We start from the raw sequence: 20145 nt of genomic DNA, 5'->3' as shown, positions 1-20145 counted from the left end.
CTGGTGACCCCTCCAAAGCCAACTCATCCCATGAGAAAATAAACATATTCTCCCATTTTTTCCTCATCTGAGTAGCACAGCGTTGCCTCCTTAAGCCATGAGCAAGATTAACTGCTTAATTGTGTGTTTATGTTTTTCTATCCATCATAATTTTACATTTTTCCAGTAATTTGTTGCTTAAACGAACACAGATGCATGCCAGAATGTAGTGTTTACACTGCGGCATGTTCTCACATCAAGAGCGACAATTTTAACCTCCTAGGAAAGTTTTGCATACCTTAAATCCTTAAGACATAGTAATTGAGATCACAGTAGAAACGTTTTGTTATTCTTGCACTGAAACGGTAAACATTTCTTCAAAGAGCGCATTTACCACAACCTCCTGTACGTGCTGAAATTGATCAAATCTGGCAGATAATTTTATCCGATAAGTCCTTTAATCCAATTCGTGTTGTGTTTTATCTTAAATCACACTAAGATGCTATTATGATAAGTATTCTTTCTCTATATGTTAAGGGAAACTTGTTTAAATCCAATTTACAATTTGATTTCGTGTTCAACACGAATTATGCTTAATGTTGTTGGACAGAATTTAAAAAAAAATTGAACTAAAATGCTACAAGTGAAGTGAATTTAGGCATTATGACATTATAATTTATTAAAAATGTATATTCATTTTGAGATTTTCTAAAGACTATATTTAAAGGGGTCCTATTATGCTTTTCCAATTTTTTTTTAACTTTAGTTAGTGTGTAATGTTGCTGTTTGAGCATGAAAAAGATCTGCAAGGTTTCAAAGCTTATATTTGACAGAATCCACTTTTCAAGAACTACAGCGAAAGGCTCGTTTGGACTACAGCGCAATTTTTCCGGATCTTATGAAGTCATAATGTTCCTCATTTAAATAATCTCCACCCACAGAATACGCAAAAAAGGAGACAAAGCCTGGCTGAGCTGCATTAGAGAAGACAGTGTTGTCGCTATGTTGAAGAGACGCTGTTTTTTCCCCACAACGTTTCCAAAACTCATTTGTTTGACCTTCCTAGGGCTGACAAACTTTTATTTTAAACACTGTTCCTGGACATTAAAACCCAAAAGTTTATCTGTGCGCTGCACATTTTATGAAGAACAGTTTGTTTTCTGTTGCTTAAGCTCTCGCCTTAGGAAAATGAATCATGGCTTAGTGATCGATTACTGTTTGTATTATCTTAGTTTTCCGACAAATATCACGATTAAATGGTGGATAACATCGTATCTATAATGTATAAGAAAATTACAAAAAAACATACCACTCTGAAACGTCCTGTGAAATCCATGCTTGCAAAGTCTGTGCATGAAATCCATTCTGCACAATCCTCTTGTTCGTTAACATTGTCAGGGTCTGAATCGGGCTCGAAGTGGAAGTTTGAAAAAACCTTAATATTTACACTAGAGAATAACTCGCAGTAATGGAGGGGCGGGCCTTTTCCCGAACAAGCGGTAAATATTTCGTATTTTGGAAGGAGGGTTTTTATAGAAATCGGCGTGTTCGAGCCAGACTGGGGAGAGAGGTACTGTAATAATGTAAATATGTGAAAAATAATGAGTTGCATGAAATCATTCTAGTACACCCTGAACACAAAATCAAGACTTCATAAAAGGGCATAACATTTGAACCCATTTAACATTGTTATTAAATTATTAGGTGTTTTTAAAGATTAACTTTACTGAGCATTGGATTACGGCAAAGGTAAAGTAAATGTGCGCAGTTAAACATACAATTTCATCTGATACTGTTAAAATTTTAAAAAAAAAAGTGTACCATCGGCCAATATCCAATATGGTATCAAATATCAAATTTAGCGATTATAGATCAGATCAGTGTTACTATCAGTCCAGAACCTGACGTGTGTCTCATATTCTTTACTGTTTAAAACTTACCGGTAATATGTGGCACGTGGGCAAATAGGCATATAACAGGCATACAAATGGGCGTATAGAATAAACTGAAGAATATTCAGAACTGAATGTTATTGTAAATGTGGATCTCAAACATACTCACTTTAGGAATGACACGACAACACACATTCCCTTCTGTAAATCCAAAGACAGGTGAGTATTCCCCCGGAATCTTAGTCGGCGTACTCACTCTCTTTTGGTCCACAGCTGCATTTGTGTTGGTGGGAATGAGGGATTCCTGTGGAGCTAATAAAAATGAAAAACAAAATGTGCAAATTACAAAATTAATTATTTGTACAAAAATTAGCATTACTAATTTATGCTGTTGTCTTTTAACACTGTCATTTGTCCTTTGTGTATAATACTGTATGTCGTTGGTATTTGGTCTCAAATACATACCATTTCAAATGTACTATGCCAATCATTTATAGCTTGTGATTTTAAATGTATGTATTTGGTGTGACAAATGGGGTTGCATGGACATGTGTCTCATGTAGCAAAGTCCTCTACTAACATGGCACTTAATGGTCAGAAACATTAGTGACTATTGTAGTTTTCTGGCTTCCATGTAGGTTTTTTATTTTTTACATGCAACAATCTAGTATTTCATTTGATAACATCATATTTACTTCATGAAACACATGAGCTGCATTTTTTTTATCGGGACCTAATGAGCAGTGCCCAGTACCAAGAACCCCTTAAGTTAAGAAATAATAATTGTAGATGGATTTATAAACTGAATTTTAGGGGTTTCTTGCAACAGGCTCCAGCTGCTAGTTGCATAAACTTAGCCACTATGTTAATACTGTTATAAGAACTAGTTTGACCAAATAGCAGTGAGACGAGAGGAGATCAGTCTTGCTTTTCCGATTCAAATTAGACCATTCTACCTTGATTTTTAGAAGTTAAAACCAGTCTTGAAGAAAAAAAGTTAGATGACTAACTTTTAAGACTAGTCAAAGCAGTTTATGCAACCGGCCACCTGCAGATCACAAATAAAGCCTGAAGAGTTGCTCCGTTACTCAATTGCATGTTTTCTCATTGGTCGACAGGTGATGAACTGACACGACACAAGATACCACAGCCATCCTTTAATGAGTAAGAGAAATTCTGCTGTTAACCTTTATTTGTTCTCCCTTTTTTTATCAAAAGTGTAACCATTTATGCACTATGTTGTACAACTTCCTAAGTTTTTTTTTTTTTTTTTTTTTTTACCTTCAAACAGTAGATTAGCCAGTAATGACCTGCTGTCTTTGGATCCGTTTGGCCCGACCAGCACCGGCTCCAGCTCGTCTCTTCCCCTCTCGTCAGGTAATACTCGTCTGTTGTAATACTGCAAATGCACACTCTTCTGGGTACAGCTCTGTATTAATGTCATTACTACATCAGTGAACTATTGTTGTTAGACATCGTTTATAAATCCAAATCCCAGTGGTCTTTTTCCTTATACCTCAGAGTTTCACAAAACGGCATGTAACGTATATTAAAGTACAATCACATTTCGGTAAAGTATTGGTTAACATCTACAGTAATCTCAATGGCAGAGTTCAGCTTGGCAGTGATGGAGTCAAAGCGTTCTTCATCGACCACACACACACACACACACTGTACAAGCAGACAGTCGTAAGTCATTCACCCCCTACACCTCCTCCATCCCCCAGTCTCTGGGAGGCTTGTCTTAGGTCTGACCTCCTTTATTATTGATGATGCTTACAGGCTGGGGAAAGTGTCTGGGCTTTTCCAGTCCACAACAGTCGCCTCTAGAGAGCTTGCTCAGGCTGCTGTTGTCACGGAAACCCTCATATCCCACAGCGACTTCATATCTCACTCAATCTATCCTGTGCTTTAGCATGACATCTTTTGAATGCCATGGGAAAGACGTGTTTTTTGTTGTTTGCTTGTTTAGTCTATTTTTGTTCACTTTTGTTTTTTGCATTTTGATATATAACAGGAATTAAAAAAAATATCTAAATTATTTGCTGATAATTGAATTTCTTGACTTATTATCGGAGGAATGCTGTTTGCGTAGTCTATTCATTCTTCCCCTTTTTTTCTACATAATTTGACACACCCTAGGCTTTATTTGTGAAACACAAAACAAATTGAATTCTTTGTAAATCGTCCATGCTGTTAATCCATTCATACATAACATTTCCCATTGAATTAAATGTCAGTTTTACATAAGAATGGTTTTTATGTACGATTTACACATGCGTTGGATCTTGAGCCATGAATAAGATTCCTGTGTGTATTCCGTGAGTACGGTCAGTGTTTCCTCACTCTCTACCCTCATCTCTGTCTCTCTCTGAAAGCTCTTGACCTTGATTGTTGAAATGAAATGTTATTTTGACATCTGGGAATTAGGAGCTTCTATATCTTGGGCAATAGTGCAGTTGACAGTATGTGGTTTTGACCAAATTTAAACATTATCTTTTAGATGTACGTTAACAAAAATGAGGTGCAAAGTAGTTTTAACAGAATTTATGTATGTAATGTATGCAAATTTATTTTTTGTTGTTGATTTTAATTATTTTGTTGGAAATATTTCAGACTTGAGTTTTTATTTACTATTTATATTATTGTAATACTTTATTTTGGAAGAAATATTGTGGGTACATTTTAGTTTGACATTAAGGCGTTGTTTGCAAACAAGTGAGTGCTTTTCTCTCTGATAAGCCACTCAATGCAGTCACTATAAAAATCCAACCCGTCATTCAAGCTCTGACCTTATCCACGAGGGCCAATCATAATCCAAAGTTAATTGGCACCTTGAGAGGTCAGAGGGCGGAGTTTAGAGTCCCCGTGTCACAGACGTTGTCAAACATGATCTTGTTATAGATCTGACCTGGCAAATGAACAAAAAGAGCTGTGAAGAGGATATTAGTAACGTAGTAAAGTATTGCACTTGCATTTTATTATAAATTCTGTGTGCTATTTAGGTGTTTTTGATTAGCTTTTGAGTATTTTATTTTTTCCATGCCTTAATATGTTTTAACTGAGCCTCATTTACATTGACTTCTTTTCTTTCTTTTTTTTCTCATCCTTGCTTTGTATTTGTTTAATGCTCTTTTTCTTAGACCTGGCTTCTCTCTTCTTAACATCTTTCCCTACATCTCCCCCACTGCAGTTAAATGATGAGGTTTTTGAAGACCCAGGTAATGCTTATAACCCATGCCTGCAGTTTGATCGTCAGAATAGAACTTTTCCCATAACAGACACTGACCCTAATGGCAAAGAAATATGCAAAAATGTGAATGATGAGAGGAATGTTTTGCTTGAACTAACCCGCAGCTAAAGATCCTAATATTTCTTAGAGATGAATCTGTGAAAATAAGGTTTTTTTTTTGTTTTGTTTTTTTTGTTTTTTTACATTTTCTGCACACAGAAGATAAGGACAGAGACACACTTTATTGTACTTAAAGGATAGTTTACAAAAAAAAAAAAAAGTATAATCATTTACTTACTCTCGTGTGAAACAAAGTCATGGTGGGAACGTTATAAGAGTGAGTAAAATGATGACAGAATTTACACACTGACACCTTTTTTGCCCTTCGTCTATGTCAGTATTTTATTTATTAATGTATTTTTTGTATTTGTATTAGTAAAGACTAACGAGTGCATGAAGGTTAGCTGATCATTTGCTTAGGAATACCACATTACAGTATGTTTAAAAATATCTTTAAATACATATTTCAGTAGGATTCCACAATATTTTGAACATTATTTTATAATAATTGTTCCGTTGTATTTTTTTAAAAAATGTACACTTATAATATTATGTTTTACTTTAAATTATTTTTTAAATTATATTTATATTTTCATTATTTTTATATGTATTCATTTTATTGTTTTATAATTATATTGTTATAATATTTTACTCTATTTAAATTGTATTATTTATATATATATATATAATTTTTTTACTGATTATTTTAAAAAAAAGCCCCCCCCACCCCCCCCCCCCCCTTCTTAATGTAATTATGTGAAATATAGAGCTGTATTACACATTCAGATTAAGAGAACAAAGCACCTCCTCTGGATATACACATATCCAGGTCATCTGTGTTTCTTTCATATTTTTTCCATGTAGTCTTTTCAGCATGCCTGTCAGTATATGGTATATTTTTACAAGCATCATTACTCTTTTCTCTCTGATGACCCCTGTGTAACAGAAGTGGATTTACAGTCGGAGCCCACCTCTCCTTCAGCAATCAGTCTTGATGTTACCGAGCCTCCTGCTTTGCCCGTTCCCTCCAAACTCCCTTCTCCTGCCAGTCTCGCCAAGCCGTGCACCCCGTCATTCCCTGTTCTCCCCTTTCCTCCCTCCACCTCTCTCCCCGTCGAGGCTGTTGCCCCCCTCCGTCCTGGCCCGACTCGAGCTCTGAGCGTACCTCCAGCCCTACAAGCTCTTCCTAAGGACTACGCTACCCACAAGCCCCCTCTCAGTGCTGCCATCGCTGGTCCAGACACACTTTCGTCCTGGGCCCAGAGCCAATGGATTGCCTTCAATGATGCCTTTGTGCCATGTCGTGGACCATCCCATCAACCAGCGAGACCTCGGTCAGTGCCTGTGTCTCAACAGCCTAAGCTTTTCTTCAGAGAGACTTGTGACCCATTTGGCAGCATTGGGAAAGAGGAGAGCACCCCCTCTCTAAAGGAAGCACCAGCCCGATCCATGCAGGATGGTAATATTGAGGAATGAGAGTTTTCATAAGCATGTTCCAACACTGTCCCATGGCTACATGACAGTGAGATAAATATACTGAGATTTTAACAAACCTGACGTTTTTACAACTTATTTTATTTCATTGTAATTGTTTGGATTTCTTTCTTTTTTTTCTTCAGTAAGAGTTAGATTTATTTGAATTTTGTTGTTTGATTGGTGAAAATGTATTTATTTTTGTGTTTTCTGTGTTTATTTATTTGAATAATACAAATGTAACCAAATTTTTCACATATAAGCCATCATAGTCTTTATTACTGTTTAGCTAGATACAGTAAAAATAAATGTGGGACCTAAGTTTGGTTTTATTTTATTTTGTTTTGTTTTATACAGTATATTTTATTTAATACATTTTGTTTTCTATGTATTTTTCTATTTTTGTCTTCTATTTTTTATTTTTCAAAATAATTTTAGTTCAGCAACACAAATTAACAGTACAATTACTCAAATTAATATGTGTCCGCAAACTTGGTCAGAAATATCATATCCAATGTTTTCTAAAATCAGAACATAATGACTAAGATGGTTTAAAGTGTGCATGTTTCTTTTAGTTTCCTTACCTGGTCTTATAATTTCTTATTCTTATTTTTTTTATGTGTTTATATTGTGACATTGGCCATTGCATGCGACTGAACATCAGGTGTAATCTTTGGATTTGACTGTTAGTTTGTTTTCTGTATAATGCCAAATCTAGTATAGCCACATTTTGAATGTTTTTCGGCATTGGTGATTTTTAAATCACGCTCAGAGGGTGCTGTCTCCGTATTTTAAACCCCTTTTGTTCGTACATCTTGTGGTTCTAAAATCTGTCATCTTTTTCTTTTTTTCATGCACAGTACCACCTCCAAACAGGCCGACTACTCCCCTGGGCACAGCAGCCATAGTCCCTCCTCCAAGACCATTATCACGGCCCAAACTGCCAGCAGCCAAGCTGACGGGCATCAATGAGGCTGTGAGTAAAGAAGATATTTCCTGATTCCCCCTGAATGCAGTGAATTATTAATCAGTTGGTTGTTTTCTGCAGGGCCGGCCGTTCAGCCCTCATAAGCTGTCCAACTCTAGCCCTCCTCCCGCTGCTCCTCTGGCTCGTGCCGAGAGCTCCTCCTCTCTCAGCTCCAACACCTCCCTGAGCACCAGCAACACACCTACTGTCGGTGAGTCTCACACACTCCTGTGAACACAAGCTGCACACACTAAATCGTTTTTCACATCATCCACATTCACATCAGGCTTACAAAATGTATGAATACTTCATATCATTTATCATTTAATAAATGTATTACTTCATTATTATAACAATAAAGTCATCATTCATATACTTTATGGTTATTAGGATACAGGATATCTTTCAAAATGTTTTTTTTTATATATTATATTCATGTCCATGTGTAAGGAAAGCTAATATGCACAAATAATATTCTACACATTGTATTTCATCGTATGGTCAACACATCACTCACCAGATCATTCCATCCTCATTCTTCACTGGTGAACTGTGTTCTCGCCCTGTTTTTTTTTTTTCGCCCTGTTTCCTCCTCTTCATTTTGAATTAAGAGGACGATCTTTTTGTGGGGAAACTGCCCACATTTGAGAAGAGATGTGAAACTCCGGCAGGTAGAGTGGAAAGAACTCAGAAGAACATTTGTTCTAACTTACTAACTGACTCAAGAATGATCATCTCTCCTTGATCAACCAATTGCATTGCCCCATCTGCTAAACCATAACTACTCTCATTCTGTGACTCACCATGTGAATGATCTCTAATTGTGAAACTGACTATTGTGCGTCTGATGAGGATGCATGGCAGAAATAGTGCGGATGATGTCTTTTCCTTGGCTTTTACCTGTTGACCTGTCATTGTTTGTCACTGCAGAGGTTTAAATGATCTTAACTGAAACACATTCCTCAGAACGCCTCTTATTATTTTTTATTCATACTTGGATGTCTGTTTTTTTATTGTCTATCTTTCTCCTGATCCTTTCCCTCATAGGGATATCTCGTGGGCCCAGTCCAGTGACACTGGGTTCCCAAGATGCATTGCCCATTGCTGTAGCATTCACTGAGTCGGTTAATGCGTATTTCAAAGGAGCAGATCCCAGCAAGTGAGTTTCATGTCATCTGCCCTGCTAAGACCACACAGACTTTACATACTATACACACGACAAAACCTTGAAATATCATAGAATTAAAAAGTAAGGGACTGTTCGTTTTTTATTTAAGGGGCTACCGGAGGAGATTTGAGATCTGTAGTCAAAAAAGACTTGACCCTCCCTTCGCCAGCAATAATTTTTTCTATGACCCTCCAAAATGATTGTGAAAAAAGGCATGACCCTCCCCGATAATTTATTGATTACTTCTGTACTGGTTTGCGCTTGGCAAAGATGTTCAGATAGCCATTGTTTTTTTTACAACCATGACAAACGACTAAACTCCTGCTTTCTCATCTTACTAGGGCTGTAACGATAGACCAAACCTACAATTCGGTTCATATCACGATTTTTGATTTGAAAAAAATCATGTTTTCGGTGCTGATGCAGTGGTGACGCGTTCATGTAACATGTAAGGGTGGCGCTGCCAATAAAGTATCTAAAAGCTGCCACAAAGAACCGGCAAAAGTAATGATTATGAATATGTCAAATATAGCAAGGAGACATTTTAATTGTTTATTAATAAACAAGTCTTTGTCAGTGTCGGCTGCAAAGATAAAGGTGACGATGCTAACTCGCGATCTTCGCAGTAGTGAACGCGCCAGAGAGAAATGCACATTTAGGATTGCATAAGCAGAGAGCAGTCTGTAGTCTGTTTTCTTTCGTTTTGAATTGTTCTGTTAAAAAGTAGACATGTCAAGCTTTCTATATATTTATCAGGTCTGCGAGGCAAGTAGCCTACTACAGCCTATTACGCTGAGTTTCGGTTAATTTATTAGACGAGTCCAGTTCACGCACCGGCGCCTCCGTGTCATGATGATCTATTTTCTACTATATTTACTTCTTATTTATTAAATCCAGGCAATTGGTTGATGAAACATTGATTAAAATTAAGAGACAATTAATAAAAAACGAAATTCACTTTAAAGAAAGGCTTTGTGCTTTCTGTTTGAGGTCTCTGTGAAAGTTTTAAAGTCACTTTCAGAGCGGTCATGTCCGTAACAGAGAGCTGTCAGTCCGTAACTTTTTTTTCCCTCATAAATGCGAACACGAAAAATAAAATAAAAATAATATTTTATGTTATGTGGAGGCCAACCCTTCTTCATCCGGTGGGTAGTATTACTTTTGTTTTGCGCAGCGTAGTTCATAGAATTGCAAAAAAAAAAATTTTGCCACCTAAAAGTTAAAGATTTTTTGTCACATCACATGTGTATTTCCCTCATATTAAATATAAAACATGTATAAATGTGTAGACTGATATTTTTCTAATGTCTGGACTCCTTCATTAAGGGAGTATGAATATATAAACAGACGTTTCAGTATTAAATGCATTTTCTGATAATTTATATTTCAAGTTTTGACTGCAAATGTCACGTCCATAACGCTGGAATTGCCCAATTTTAAAGAATTTATCCTCAACTAGTTTTTTTGGTGTAGGTCTACGTATTTTATTATGTTAACTTCAAATAATACTATTAATAGTAATTTAAAAATGTGGTAGCCCTACGTCTAACACATCACACTCCACTGTTATGGTGGCGATTTCAGTAGATTTACTCACTAACATTGTTGTGGAAACACAATAAGAATGGAAACTAAAATATGGTAGTATCGTGCTACAGTGCACATTATATCAGCTGCAGTTCTGGCGCCTCAGTCCCAATACTGTAAAACTCGACGTACTTTCACATCACATGTTAATGCAGCGGTAGAGTAACACTCACAGGACACTGCACTTATTCGCAATCACAAAAGTTCATTATTTGCTCATGCTTTAAAGCTTTGCCGGGTAAACTTTTCATTGGCGTTCTGTTCTAATGCACTTTTTATGAGCGCGTACTGTCAAACAGCGCCAAACTGGATTTTTGTTGGGTCAGACCCATCTGATAGCGATGGGGGGCCGAGACCGAGAGAGCTACATGGATCTACATGGAAAAAATATGCACCAAACAAGCCACTTTGAAATGTTGCTGTTTTCATGAATACAAAAGTTGGGTGACTTGGATGACCCTCCCCTCAACAAAGAATAAAAAGACATGACCCTCCCCTATTTTCCTCCGGTGGCCCTTTCCATAAATACCGAACGGTCCCTAATGGAAAAATTATATTTTTCTAAAATAATTCATTAGTTCATTAGTCTAGATATTCTAAGCTCTGACATATTTCAGTGGCTCTTTGTGAGTGGGATCTCTTAAAAATGTGATTTTAGGTGCATTGTGAAGATCACAGGAGACATGACCCTGTCCTTCCCTAGCGGCATCATCAAGATTTTCACCTCTTGTCCGTCTCCTGCTGTACTCAGCTTCAAACTCTCAAACACTAGCAAATTAGAGCAAATTATGCCTAACCAGCAACTACTGCACAGGTGAGTGTGTGCCTTTACACTAACTTGTTTCTACTAATGTTACACTACTGTTAAGAGTTTTTGAGGCAGTTTTTCAAATAAAGTAATTTAACTTTATTTCAGCAAGGATGCATTAAAGAATATTTATATTTCAAATAAATGATGTTCATTTGAACTTTCTATTTATCAAAGAAGAATGGTGATAAAACATGCATCACAGTTCCCACAAAAATATTTAGCAACACAACTATTTTCAACATTGATAATGAGAAAATCAGCATATTAGAAAAATCTCTGAAGGATCATGTGACACTGAAGACTGGAGTAACATATTAAAATGTATATTCAAACAGAAACCAGTTATTTTAAATTGTAATTATATTGAACAATATTGCTGTTTATTGTATTTCTGATCAAATGCATGCAGTCTTGGTGAGCATAATGGACTTCTTTCATAAAAATAATGGTAACATTTTACAATAAGGTTCATTAGTTAACATTAGTGAACTACCTTAGTTAACATGAACTAAGAATGAGCAATACATCTCCAGCATTTATTAATCTTAGGTATTACACGGCACTGTGGAATACTTGATTCTGATTTGTCAATCGCGCCATCCAGTGGTATGTTATTCCCAGATAACAACCTCTCAAAGCAGATAACGCAGGCTCATCCGGGTTACTGAAGTCAGCAGCGCTACACATTGCTAGGAACTTTTTTTCTTCTTGGAAGTTTTGGATTTGGTGAGCTAATAAACTATTAAAACTCAGTCGAATCAATATTTTGTGTACAGTTATTTAATTATGCCATCCAGTATCATGGACTCGCTGCTGCCATTTTGTGAAATTGTGACTGTTTTCTACACTGTTGGATTATAAGATACAAACAGGTACGATTTTAAAACAGTTTAATCGGAAATCAATATCTCTTATCTCCATAATTTGAGATTTGCCACTTGCCACGCTGCAACTGCTCTCCGCAAAAGCTTTGCATTTAAAGACCTAATAAAATATTTCAACTAAGATCAATATTTCGTGTCTAATTATTTACTTATGTGGCAAGTCGCCGTGTAATAAGCGGGATACTTATTACAGTATTAATATTACACTTATTACCTTCGCGTCGGGTCCTCATCACCCTGTTGGGGTTTATTTATAGAGAACCACCGGCTGGATGTACATTATCCCTTAGTACTTAATATTAATTTCAATATTTAATAATATGCAATTAAAATCAAAGGTTGTATTTTTTAATATTAGTTAATGCACTGTGAACTAACATGAACAACCAATGAACAGCTGTATTTGTATTGACTAACATTAACAAAGATGAATAAATACTGTAACAAATGTATTGCTCATTGTTGGTTCATGTTAGTTAACTAATGTTAACTTATAAACCTTATTGTAAACTGTTACCAAAATAATAATAAATAAAAAAACAATGTGTATATGAGAAAGTGATAAAACATTTTGTATATTTGTAACAGCCTTCTTACTTTATTCATGATTCCATATAGTAGCATCATGATCGCTAAATTTCTCAGGCTAAACTCACCCTGCTCTCACTCACCCACATCCTTTTTCTTGTTGTGGGAGTTCGCTCCAGCAGTTCCCAAGCATGACTATTCAAATCAGGAGGGATTTGTGATTTAATAGTTGAGCTGCTGGACTAGGGTTAGTTATTCCATGCTGCTCCAATGACACACAGCATTGAATTATTGAGCTCCTAATACTGTTTTCTTTATATGTGTGTGTGTGTGACTCCAGTGACTCCTCCCAGAGTGACACAAACAGTAAGGACTTTTGGCTGAACATGTCTGCATTGACGGCGTACCTCAGGAAGAGCTCTGAGCAGAATCCTGCTGCATCCTATTACAACGTGGACATCCTAAAGTACCAGGTTCATAGCTTTCCATTCTGTTACCTTTGGGATAGTACTGTTAGTCCTTGAATTCTTCAAGAAACACGTGAGTAAAGCTTGTTAGTACTAGCTTTTCTAGTATGATTGCATATTAGAGCTGCACGATTCTGGATAAATTGAGAATCACTATTATTATTATTTATTTATTTTTTAAATAGAAATCACGATTCTCCCACGATTCTGAATAGACAACTAAACAAAATAACATATAATTTACTAGAGGTTCTGACAAATTGTTAATTGCTGCAGTCTAATTAAAACCGATTTCATTTGTGTTATTTAAAAAAGTGGTTTGAATAAATGATTCAACGACTCACTCACTCTTAGTGCTGCATTTGATACTATTGACCACAACATTCTTTTAAATAGACTCGAAAATTATTTTGGCATTAGTGGAATTGCATCAGCATGGTTTAAATCATACTTATCTGGCCGTTATCAGTTTGTAGCAGTAAATAAAGAGATGTCTTATCGATCACAAGTTCAGTATGGAGTACCACAAGGCTCAGTACTAGGACCGTTGCTGTTCACTCTGTACATGCTACCATTAGGAGATATCATTAGGGAACATGAAATTAGCTTTCACTGTTATGCCGATGATACTCAGCTGTATATTTCTTCAAAACCTAACGAAACTTACCAATTTACAAAATTAACGAAATACATCGCTGATATAAAAAACTGGATGACTAGTAATTTTCTACTACTTAATTCTGGAAAAAAAAACAGTGTTTCTTCTAATTATTGGGAAATAAAAATGTCCTCACGTAATAACCTAGAATACTGTCTAACACTTGATGGCTGCTCTGTCAAATCTTTGTCGTCGGTTAGTAACCTGGGTGTGCTCTTTGATACCAATCTTTCATTTGAAAGTCACGTTTCTAGTATCTTTAGAACCGCATTCTTCCATCTTCAAAATATATCTAAATTACATCATATGCTCTCATTAACAAATGCAGAACAATTAGTTCATGCGTTCATGACATCAAGGCTAGATTATTGTAAAGCTATTATGGGTGGTTGCCCTGCACGCTTAATAAATAAACTACAGCTAAATAAACATCGTATAAATTTAAAAATATTGTTGATTACTTACAAAGCACTAAATGGTTTAGCTCCTCAGTACTTGAGCGAGCTCTTAACGCATTATAGTCCTTCACGTCTACTGCGATCTCAAAATTCCGGCCAGTTGATAATACCTAGAATATCAAAATCGACTGCAGGCGGTAGATCCTTTTCCTATTTAGCACCAAAACTCTGGAACAGTCTTCCTAACATTGTCCGGGAAGCAGACACAGTCTATCAGTTTAAATCTAGACTAAAAACACTTCTCTTTGACCTAGCATACACATAACGCATTATAAACTTCTATAATTCAATGTTAGGCTGCATAGGTCAGCCGGAACCGGGAACACTCCCCATAAATCCTGATGTACTTGTTACATCATGAGAAGAATGGCGTCTACGCTAATATTAGTTAGACAAGTAACTTTAACTTTAATTTAAGACAAGTAAAAACTACACGCCTGCACACATATATATTCAAACGCGCATACCTATAGACTGAACTCGTAATACGCATGTGCACGCCGTCAGCGTTTTCACAGGTTTGCGTTTTTAAAGCTTGCACCATGGAACCTATTTCGGGGTTTGCGTTCTCAAGCCGCCAGGCACTTTTGTTGTGCGGGCCGGAGCGCGTTAAGGGTTTTCTGTTGGAACGGTGTCGTGTAAGCGGCCCCTAAGTTAATAACTAATGATCTTTGCAACGGAAGTGAATCAATCAAAACTAACTTTAGCTGGACAATAACTTTATTCTAGAGCTGCTGTAAAGCCAAAACAATCTCTGTTACTTTAATTTCCTATTGTCACTGTAAAGCTGCTTTGAAACAATCTATATTGTTAAAAGCGCTATAAATGAAGGTGACTTGACTCATAAAGACTCCACTTGGTTCATTACTGGATAAATCAGCATTTTTAAACAAATCTCTTGAATGAATGATTCAATGACATATGCTGTATATTTCTTAACCGTCACTTGTCGCCACCTACTGGTGTAACTGTTTGCGTATATAAAAAAAAGGATGTTTACTCTATTTTGATCGCTACCATAGACATCAGTGTTTATATCCGAACTATACATTTTAATGCCAGTACTTATGTGATAATTTGAGTTACTGTAACAGAGAATTAGAATAGAAAAGACTGTTTGTGAAGCTGTTTCATACCAATACATGAACAACTGCTGCCTCTGGGTCAGCGGCAGCGTGAACACAGATTTGAATGTTTGCTGTGATCCTACTTGTGAAAGGTTTAATAGACAGACCCGAATCGTCATTTAGAAATAAGGTCACGTGGGTGTTTGAATCGAGATCACAATCTTTTTACGATTAATCGCGCAGCTATTTTGCATATGTACTGTTGATATTTAGTTCGCCTGATTATTGTTGTGTAAATCAGATTGATAAGCCATTGTCCTCAGGTGGTGAGCAAAGATCTTTTGGCCCTCCTTTCTCAGGCATGTTCAAATGGGATTCAGTCGACGCCTCTGAACCTCGTGGTGTACTGGAAATGTGCCCCTACTACAACAGACCTGCGAGTGGACTACCGATACAACCCAGAGGCCATGCAGCCCCCTGCTGCGCTCACCAACCTACAGGTGCTAGTGCCTGTCACTGGCGGGGTCACCAACATGCAGTCACTCCCCAACGCCATCTGGTGAGTTGGAGGGTGTAGGCACATAAACATACAAACAAACACGCAATATTTTATGATACAAATAAACACTGAAGTATGGACCCAATCACTGTAATATTAAATTGTATACCAAATTTACACTACCTTTCAAAAGTTTGGGGTTGGTTTGTTTCTCTTGCTCACCGTGACTGCATTTATTTGATCAAAAATACAGTAAAAACATTATTATTATTAAAAAATATTATTATTAATTTCTATAATTGTTTTCTATTTTAATATATTTTAAATGTAATTTATTCATGTTACATTTTACAGAAACTGATACATTTTTATTTTCAGGATTGTTTTATGAATAATACAAAGTTCAAAAGAACAGCATTTATTTGAAATGGAAATGTTTTGTAGCAATGTAAAAGTCACTGTCACTTCTGATCAGTTTAATGCACCCTTGCTGAACAAATGTAGTAATTTCTTTAAAAAAATACTTTTACTGACCGCAAATTGTTGAATGATATTGTTTGCATAATCTGAGCCACTTACACAGCTCAGTTTAACTATTTGATTGTTACTGTGTTTTAATTAGGAATGCGGAACAGAGTAAGACATTATGGAAATTGAGTGACATCTCTGTCAAGTCTGAAAATGAAGGTAAGATAAATACACCACTGTCAACCAAGATTTTGATTTACTGCTGCATATCATTGTTAAAGTAGCATCTTTGTGCATCTTATATCATTTAAAATAACATTTTCAATGATCATTTGAAATAAAAATAGAAACATAATGTAACTTTTAAAACTCAAAACTTCCTTTAAAAAACGAACCAAAAAAAGATTTACGAAACTAAGGTGCAAAGCAATCTTGTTCTATACTTAAATAAAACATCACATGAACAAACAACGTTGCATCCTCTTGTCGGAGAAAGTGTTAACGGCAGTGCGAACTGACTGCGATATCTATGGACTTTTAAGCTAATCAGCTACCTTAGCTAGTCCTTTTAATTGTTGGTGTTTTATTTGATTTAAATGTTAGTGAGAAGAAGAAAACAAAATTAGATATCAACCTGCATATGTGATGGACATCGGTAATGCTCATCTTTGCTCGAGTAAAAAAAAAAAAAAGGCTCTTTATTTAACAAATTGCATACAAAAGTTTTACAGAATAAGGAAGTTTGTTGCGCACAACCTGCAATGGACTCAAAAGTAAACACTCAGCTTGTAATAAAGTGCACTACAGGGCTGTTTCTCATTTCCCATGCAAATAAATTGTGGAATTTATATAAGAGTTTTAAAGGCAAAATGAAAATGAATTGGAAAATGGTCAAAATCTGTTTTTAGATTGCCACAATGCAATTTTGTGTTGTAATGTTGTACAGATTAAAAAGTCTTCTGGCACAAAGTAGTTTAATGTTGACTCACTGTGTATGTATGTGTCAGGATCTGGTTCTTTGAGGGCAAAGTTTGAGCTGTCTGATGGTCCATCCATCCCTGCCACCCTGGCTGTTCAGTTCTTCAGCGAGGGCAGCACTCTGTCTGGTGTAGATATGGAACTAGTTGGCTCCGGTTACCGGCTCTCCCTCAATAAGAAGAGATTCGCCAGTGGTAAGAATGATTTTGGACTTCACCAAAACACCAGATACACTACCACCAGAAGATTTTATGATTTGATATCATAATGTTATTATAATCATTTATATCTCAAGAGTTTTCAGTCAAGCGTCTTTTCAAGGTAACTTTGTCTTTGAAATGGAGATAAAATGTCAATATGTGTTTGTTTACATTGACAGGCCGCTATATGGCTGACTGCTGAGATCTGAGATCCGCTCTCAAATGCAGGGAATCTGGAGGTTCATTTCTGTTCATTCATTAATTCTGTCACTGGTTCTCAATGATATTTATGCAGGATTGTTAGAGGGGATGGAAAAAGTGGGCTGTCTGGGTGAAAGCCTCTCATGCTTCTGTTTCCTCTCTGCGTTCTGAACGATCCAGTTCCAGTGAAGCACCTTTCTGGAGATTCGAGATTTTTATACTACACGCTAACGTAGCACTGAGTATCAAACACTGTGTACAAAGAAAAATAAAAAAAGAAAAGAAAGAAGGAGGAATGTCAGGATACTGGCGAATGAAATCATTAATCTTTAATACTTTTTGATCTATTCAGACTTTTATAAAGTCAGAACGGTAGTGTATGTTATTTTGATATGTATAGTTAACAATTTGTAATATGAATTATATGTGTATAAACATACAGCATATCTAAACAGAAAAGGACAAAAAAACACTGCACTAACAATCTTTCTGGATATTTGTTGAGCATTCATTTCTCCATTTGTATTCACAATGTCAGTCAGTCAGTCACAATGACGATGAGGAGAACAAAAGGAGGGGAAAAAACAATGAAAAAAGGAGAGACAGGAGAAAATGCCTCAGCAATAGATCACTTCATGCTCACAAGAACACCTTGTCTAGAATGCCATGGTCTTTTTCATAGCTGAGCACTGCACATTCGTATGCTAAATTCAGATAGTTTCCCCCTAATTTCTATTGTTTTCAGTTTTATTTTTTTCTTTCAGTTGTTTTGTTTATTATTATGAATGTGCAATGAAGGTATAAGCTTTCAAAATGACATTTATGGATTGTTTTTACAGTTTAGTGCCATTTTCACTTTAACATTGTTAAGAGAACCTACTGGTTAGTTGTGTGTCTTGCTTAACAGCAAAAGGAAACGTATATACACTGACCTCAGTGCCTCTTTACTTAAAATAATTGTACAGGAAAAATTGCTTGTTTAAGTCTAAAAGAACACATGTTTTCCCCATTTGTTTTCCTCTTCCTTCATTTTTGAAGTGCCAGTTCAGTTCTTTATGCTTCCTAATGGGATATTGAAGGGAAAACACTGCCTAAACTTTAGCCTTTGTCCTTCAAATAGTTCACTGCAAAGCATGCGCTGTTCCCGTTATAGACATCATCCAAAAGTTTTCTGTAAACTCAAGCCTTATAGATGGAATATTTTGAAATCTGAGCAGAAATAATACCAAAATACCCAGCGAAAGAATTCACTGTGAGATTATTCTAATTACAAACACTGACCTGAGTATTTGGAATCCTTGTTGATAAACAGACCAAAATGTTTTGAATATTAGCATATTAAGATGAATTATGAACGTGCACACTTTTCAGTGTAGTTTATTAACAACAGACTACCAAATTTTTAGGTAAATGTAATTTGAAGGGAGGGACACGGTATGTTTTCACCAAATGTGCCATCACGTCTGTTTTTGAGTGTCTTTTGTTAATAATCACCTGAACACATTAGTTTCTTAAAATTGCTTTGAGCAAGTTTGCCAAATACAGATCAAAGCACAATGTGCCAATGGAAGTTACGGGGAAGATTAAATGCAGGCAGTGTCCCAGAGTTTCCCCACTGCCACGCATTGATTTGAACTCTTTTATCTCTAAATATTTCATTAGTTTTGTCCCACAGCAGTTCACCATCATCTTAGTAACGTCAAGAGTTTTCTCATTTAGTCTTTATTTCTCAATTTGAGCTGGAAGCCAGTGGTGAGCATTCACAGTGCTTTAAGGGGGTCTGTCCCCCATACAAGGGCTATTTGCCTTGTCTTCTGTGGAGGACCACGTCTCCAAGGGCTACCCCAATCCCAGTCATAGCAGACACCATTTGTATCTTAAAATGAAAAACACTAAACACTAAATGCCAACAATGAAGGATCTTCATGAATCTGAAAACAATGACGTTCTTTAGACTGACGTCTTGTTTTCACCAGGAACTTTTTATCTCTTTGATAGCAGCCTAACAGTTTTGTGAAGTAACAACGTAAAGATTTTATATTCAAAATTCTCACTGTCTTTGTGTACATTTTTTACAAATATTTGTGATTTTAATTCAGTTGTTTTCAGTATGGAATGTGGTGTTGGTGTCAGTACAGAGGCAGAAATCAACTGGTGAACGTCAATGTCAATGTAGCATCCAAATACAATATTGATTTCAAGTGAATATGATCTAATTGTGTAGTTAGCGAGCTGGTTCTTGCTGCCTCTACAGCCATCACGTCAATTTTCAGTCATTTTTGAACATTTAAAAAAAAAAAAGTCTTTTATTTCTTTCTTTTTATGTCCACATTCAATGGCATTTTTTTTCTCACCTAATGTAAATTTTGACAAATATTTCCACCATGTTTCTCTGCTTTATGACGCTCTGTGTCAGTAATAAATGTGTAATATATAAATCTATACAAATATAAGAAATACTACAGAAAGCTAACTTGTCTGTCTTGTTTTTTTTTCTTTTCATTTGAATATCTATTCAGAAATTGTTTTCAAAATTTCAGTTCAATTTTCAACCAATAATACCTAATT

General features: G+C 36.0%; 1 protein-coding gene across 9 annotated transcripts in view; it reads left to right on the top strand.

The window, feature by feature from the left end:
• The window catches only part of fcho2 (FCH and mu domain containing endocytic adaptor 2), a 52372-nt gene extending 32450 nt beyond the window's left edge, over positions 1–19922 (top strand). Inside the window, exons 16-30 of one of the 9 annotated variants that reach the window (XM_056241403.1) lie at positions 2046–2090; positions 2990–3035; positions 3166–3248; positions 5015–5092; positions 6110–6622; positions 7497–7612; positions 7685–7814; positions 8215–8274; positions 8651–8762; positions 11017–11172; positions 12922–13054; positions 15591–15790; positions 16353–16417; positions 17206–17370; positions 17556–19922. In XM_056241403.1, the coding sequence (XP_056097378.1) occupies positions 2046–2090; positions 2990–3035; positions 3166–3248; positions 5015–5092; positions 6110–6622; positions 7497–7612; positions 7685–7814; positions 8215–8274; positions 8651–8762; positions 11017–11172; positions 12922–13054; positions 15591–15790; positions 16353–16417; positions 17206–17370; positions 17556–17578 (1925 nt within the window). In that variant the 3' untranslated portion in view covers positions 17579–19922. Of the gene's footprint in view, positions 1–2045; positions 2091–2989; positions 3036–3162; positions 3249–5014; positions 5093–6109; positions 6623–7496; positions 7613–7684; positions 7815–8214; positions 8275–8650; positions 8763–11016; positions 11173–12921; positions 13055–15590; positions 15791–16352; positions 16418–17205; positions 17371–17555 lie in introns of all 9 variants that reach the window. The other 8 variants (XM_056241401.1, XM_056241405.1, XM_056241404.1 and 5 more) reach the window with 8 other exon arrangements.
• The last annotated feature ends 223 nt before the right edge of the window (positions 19923–20145 follow it).

This window comes from Rhinichthys klamathensis, unplaced genomic scaffold, assembly GCF_029890125.1.
Source record: "Rhinichthys klamathensis goyatoka isolate OS25496 unplaced genomic scaffold, OSU_Roscu_1.1 h1tg000639l_1, whole genome shotgun sequence".
Classification (NCBI taxonomy): Eukaryota; Metazoa; Chordata; class Actinopteri; order Cypriniformes; family Leuciscidae; genus Rhinichthys; species Rhinichthys klamathensis.
This window is presented reverse-complemented; position numbering and strand designations above follow the sequence as displayed.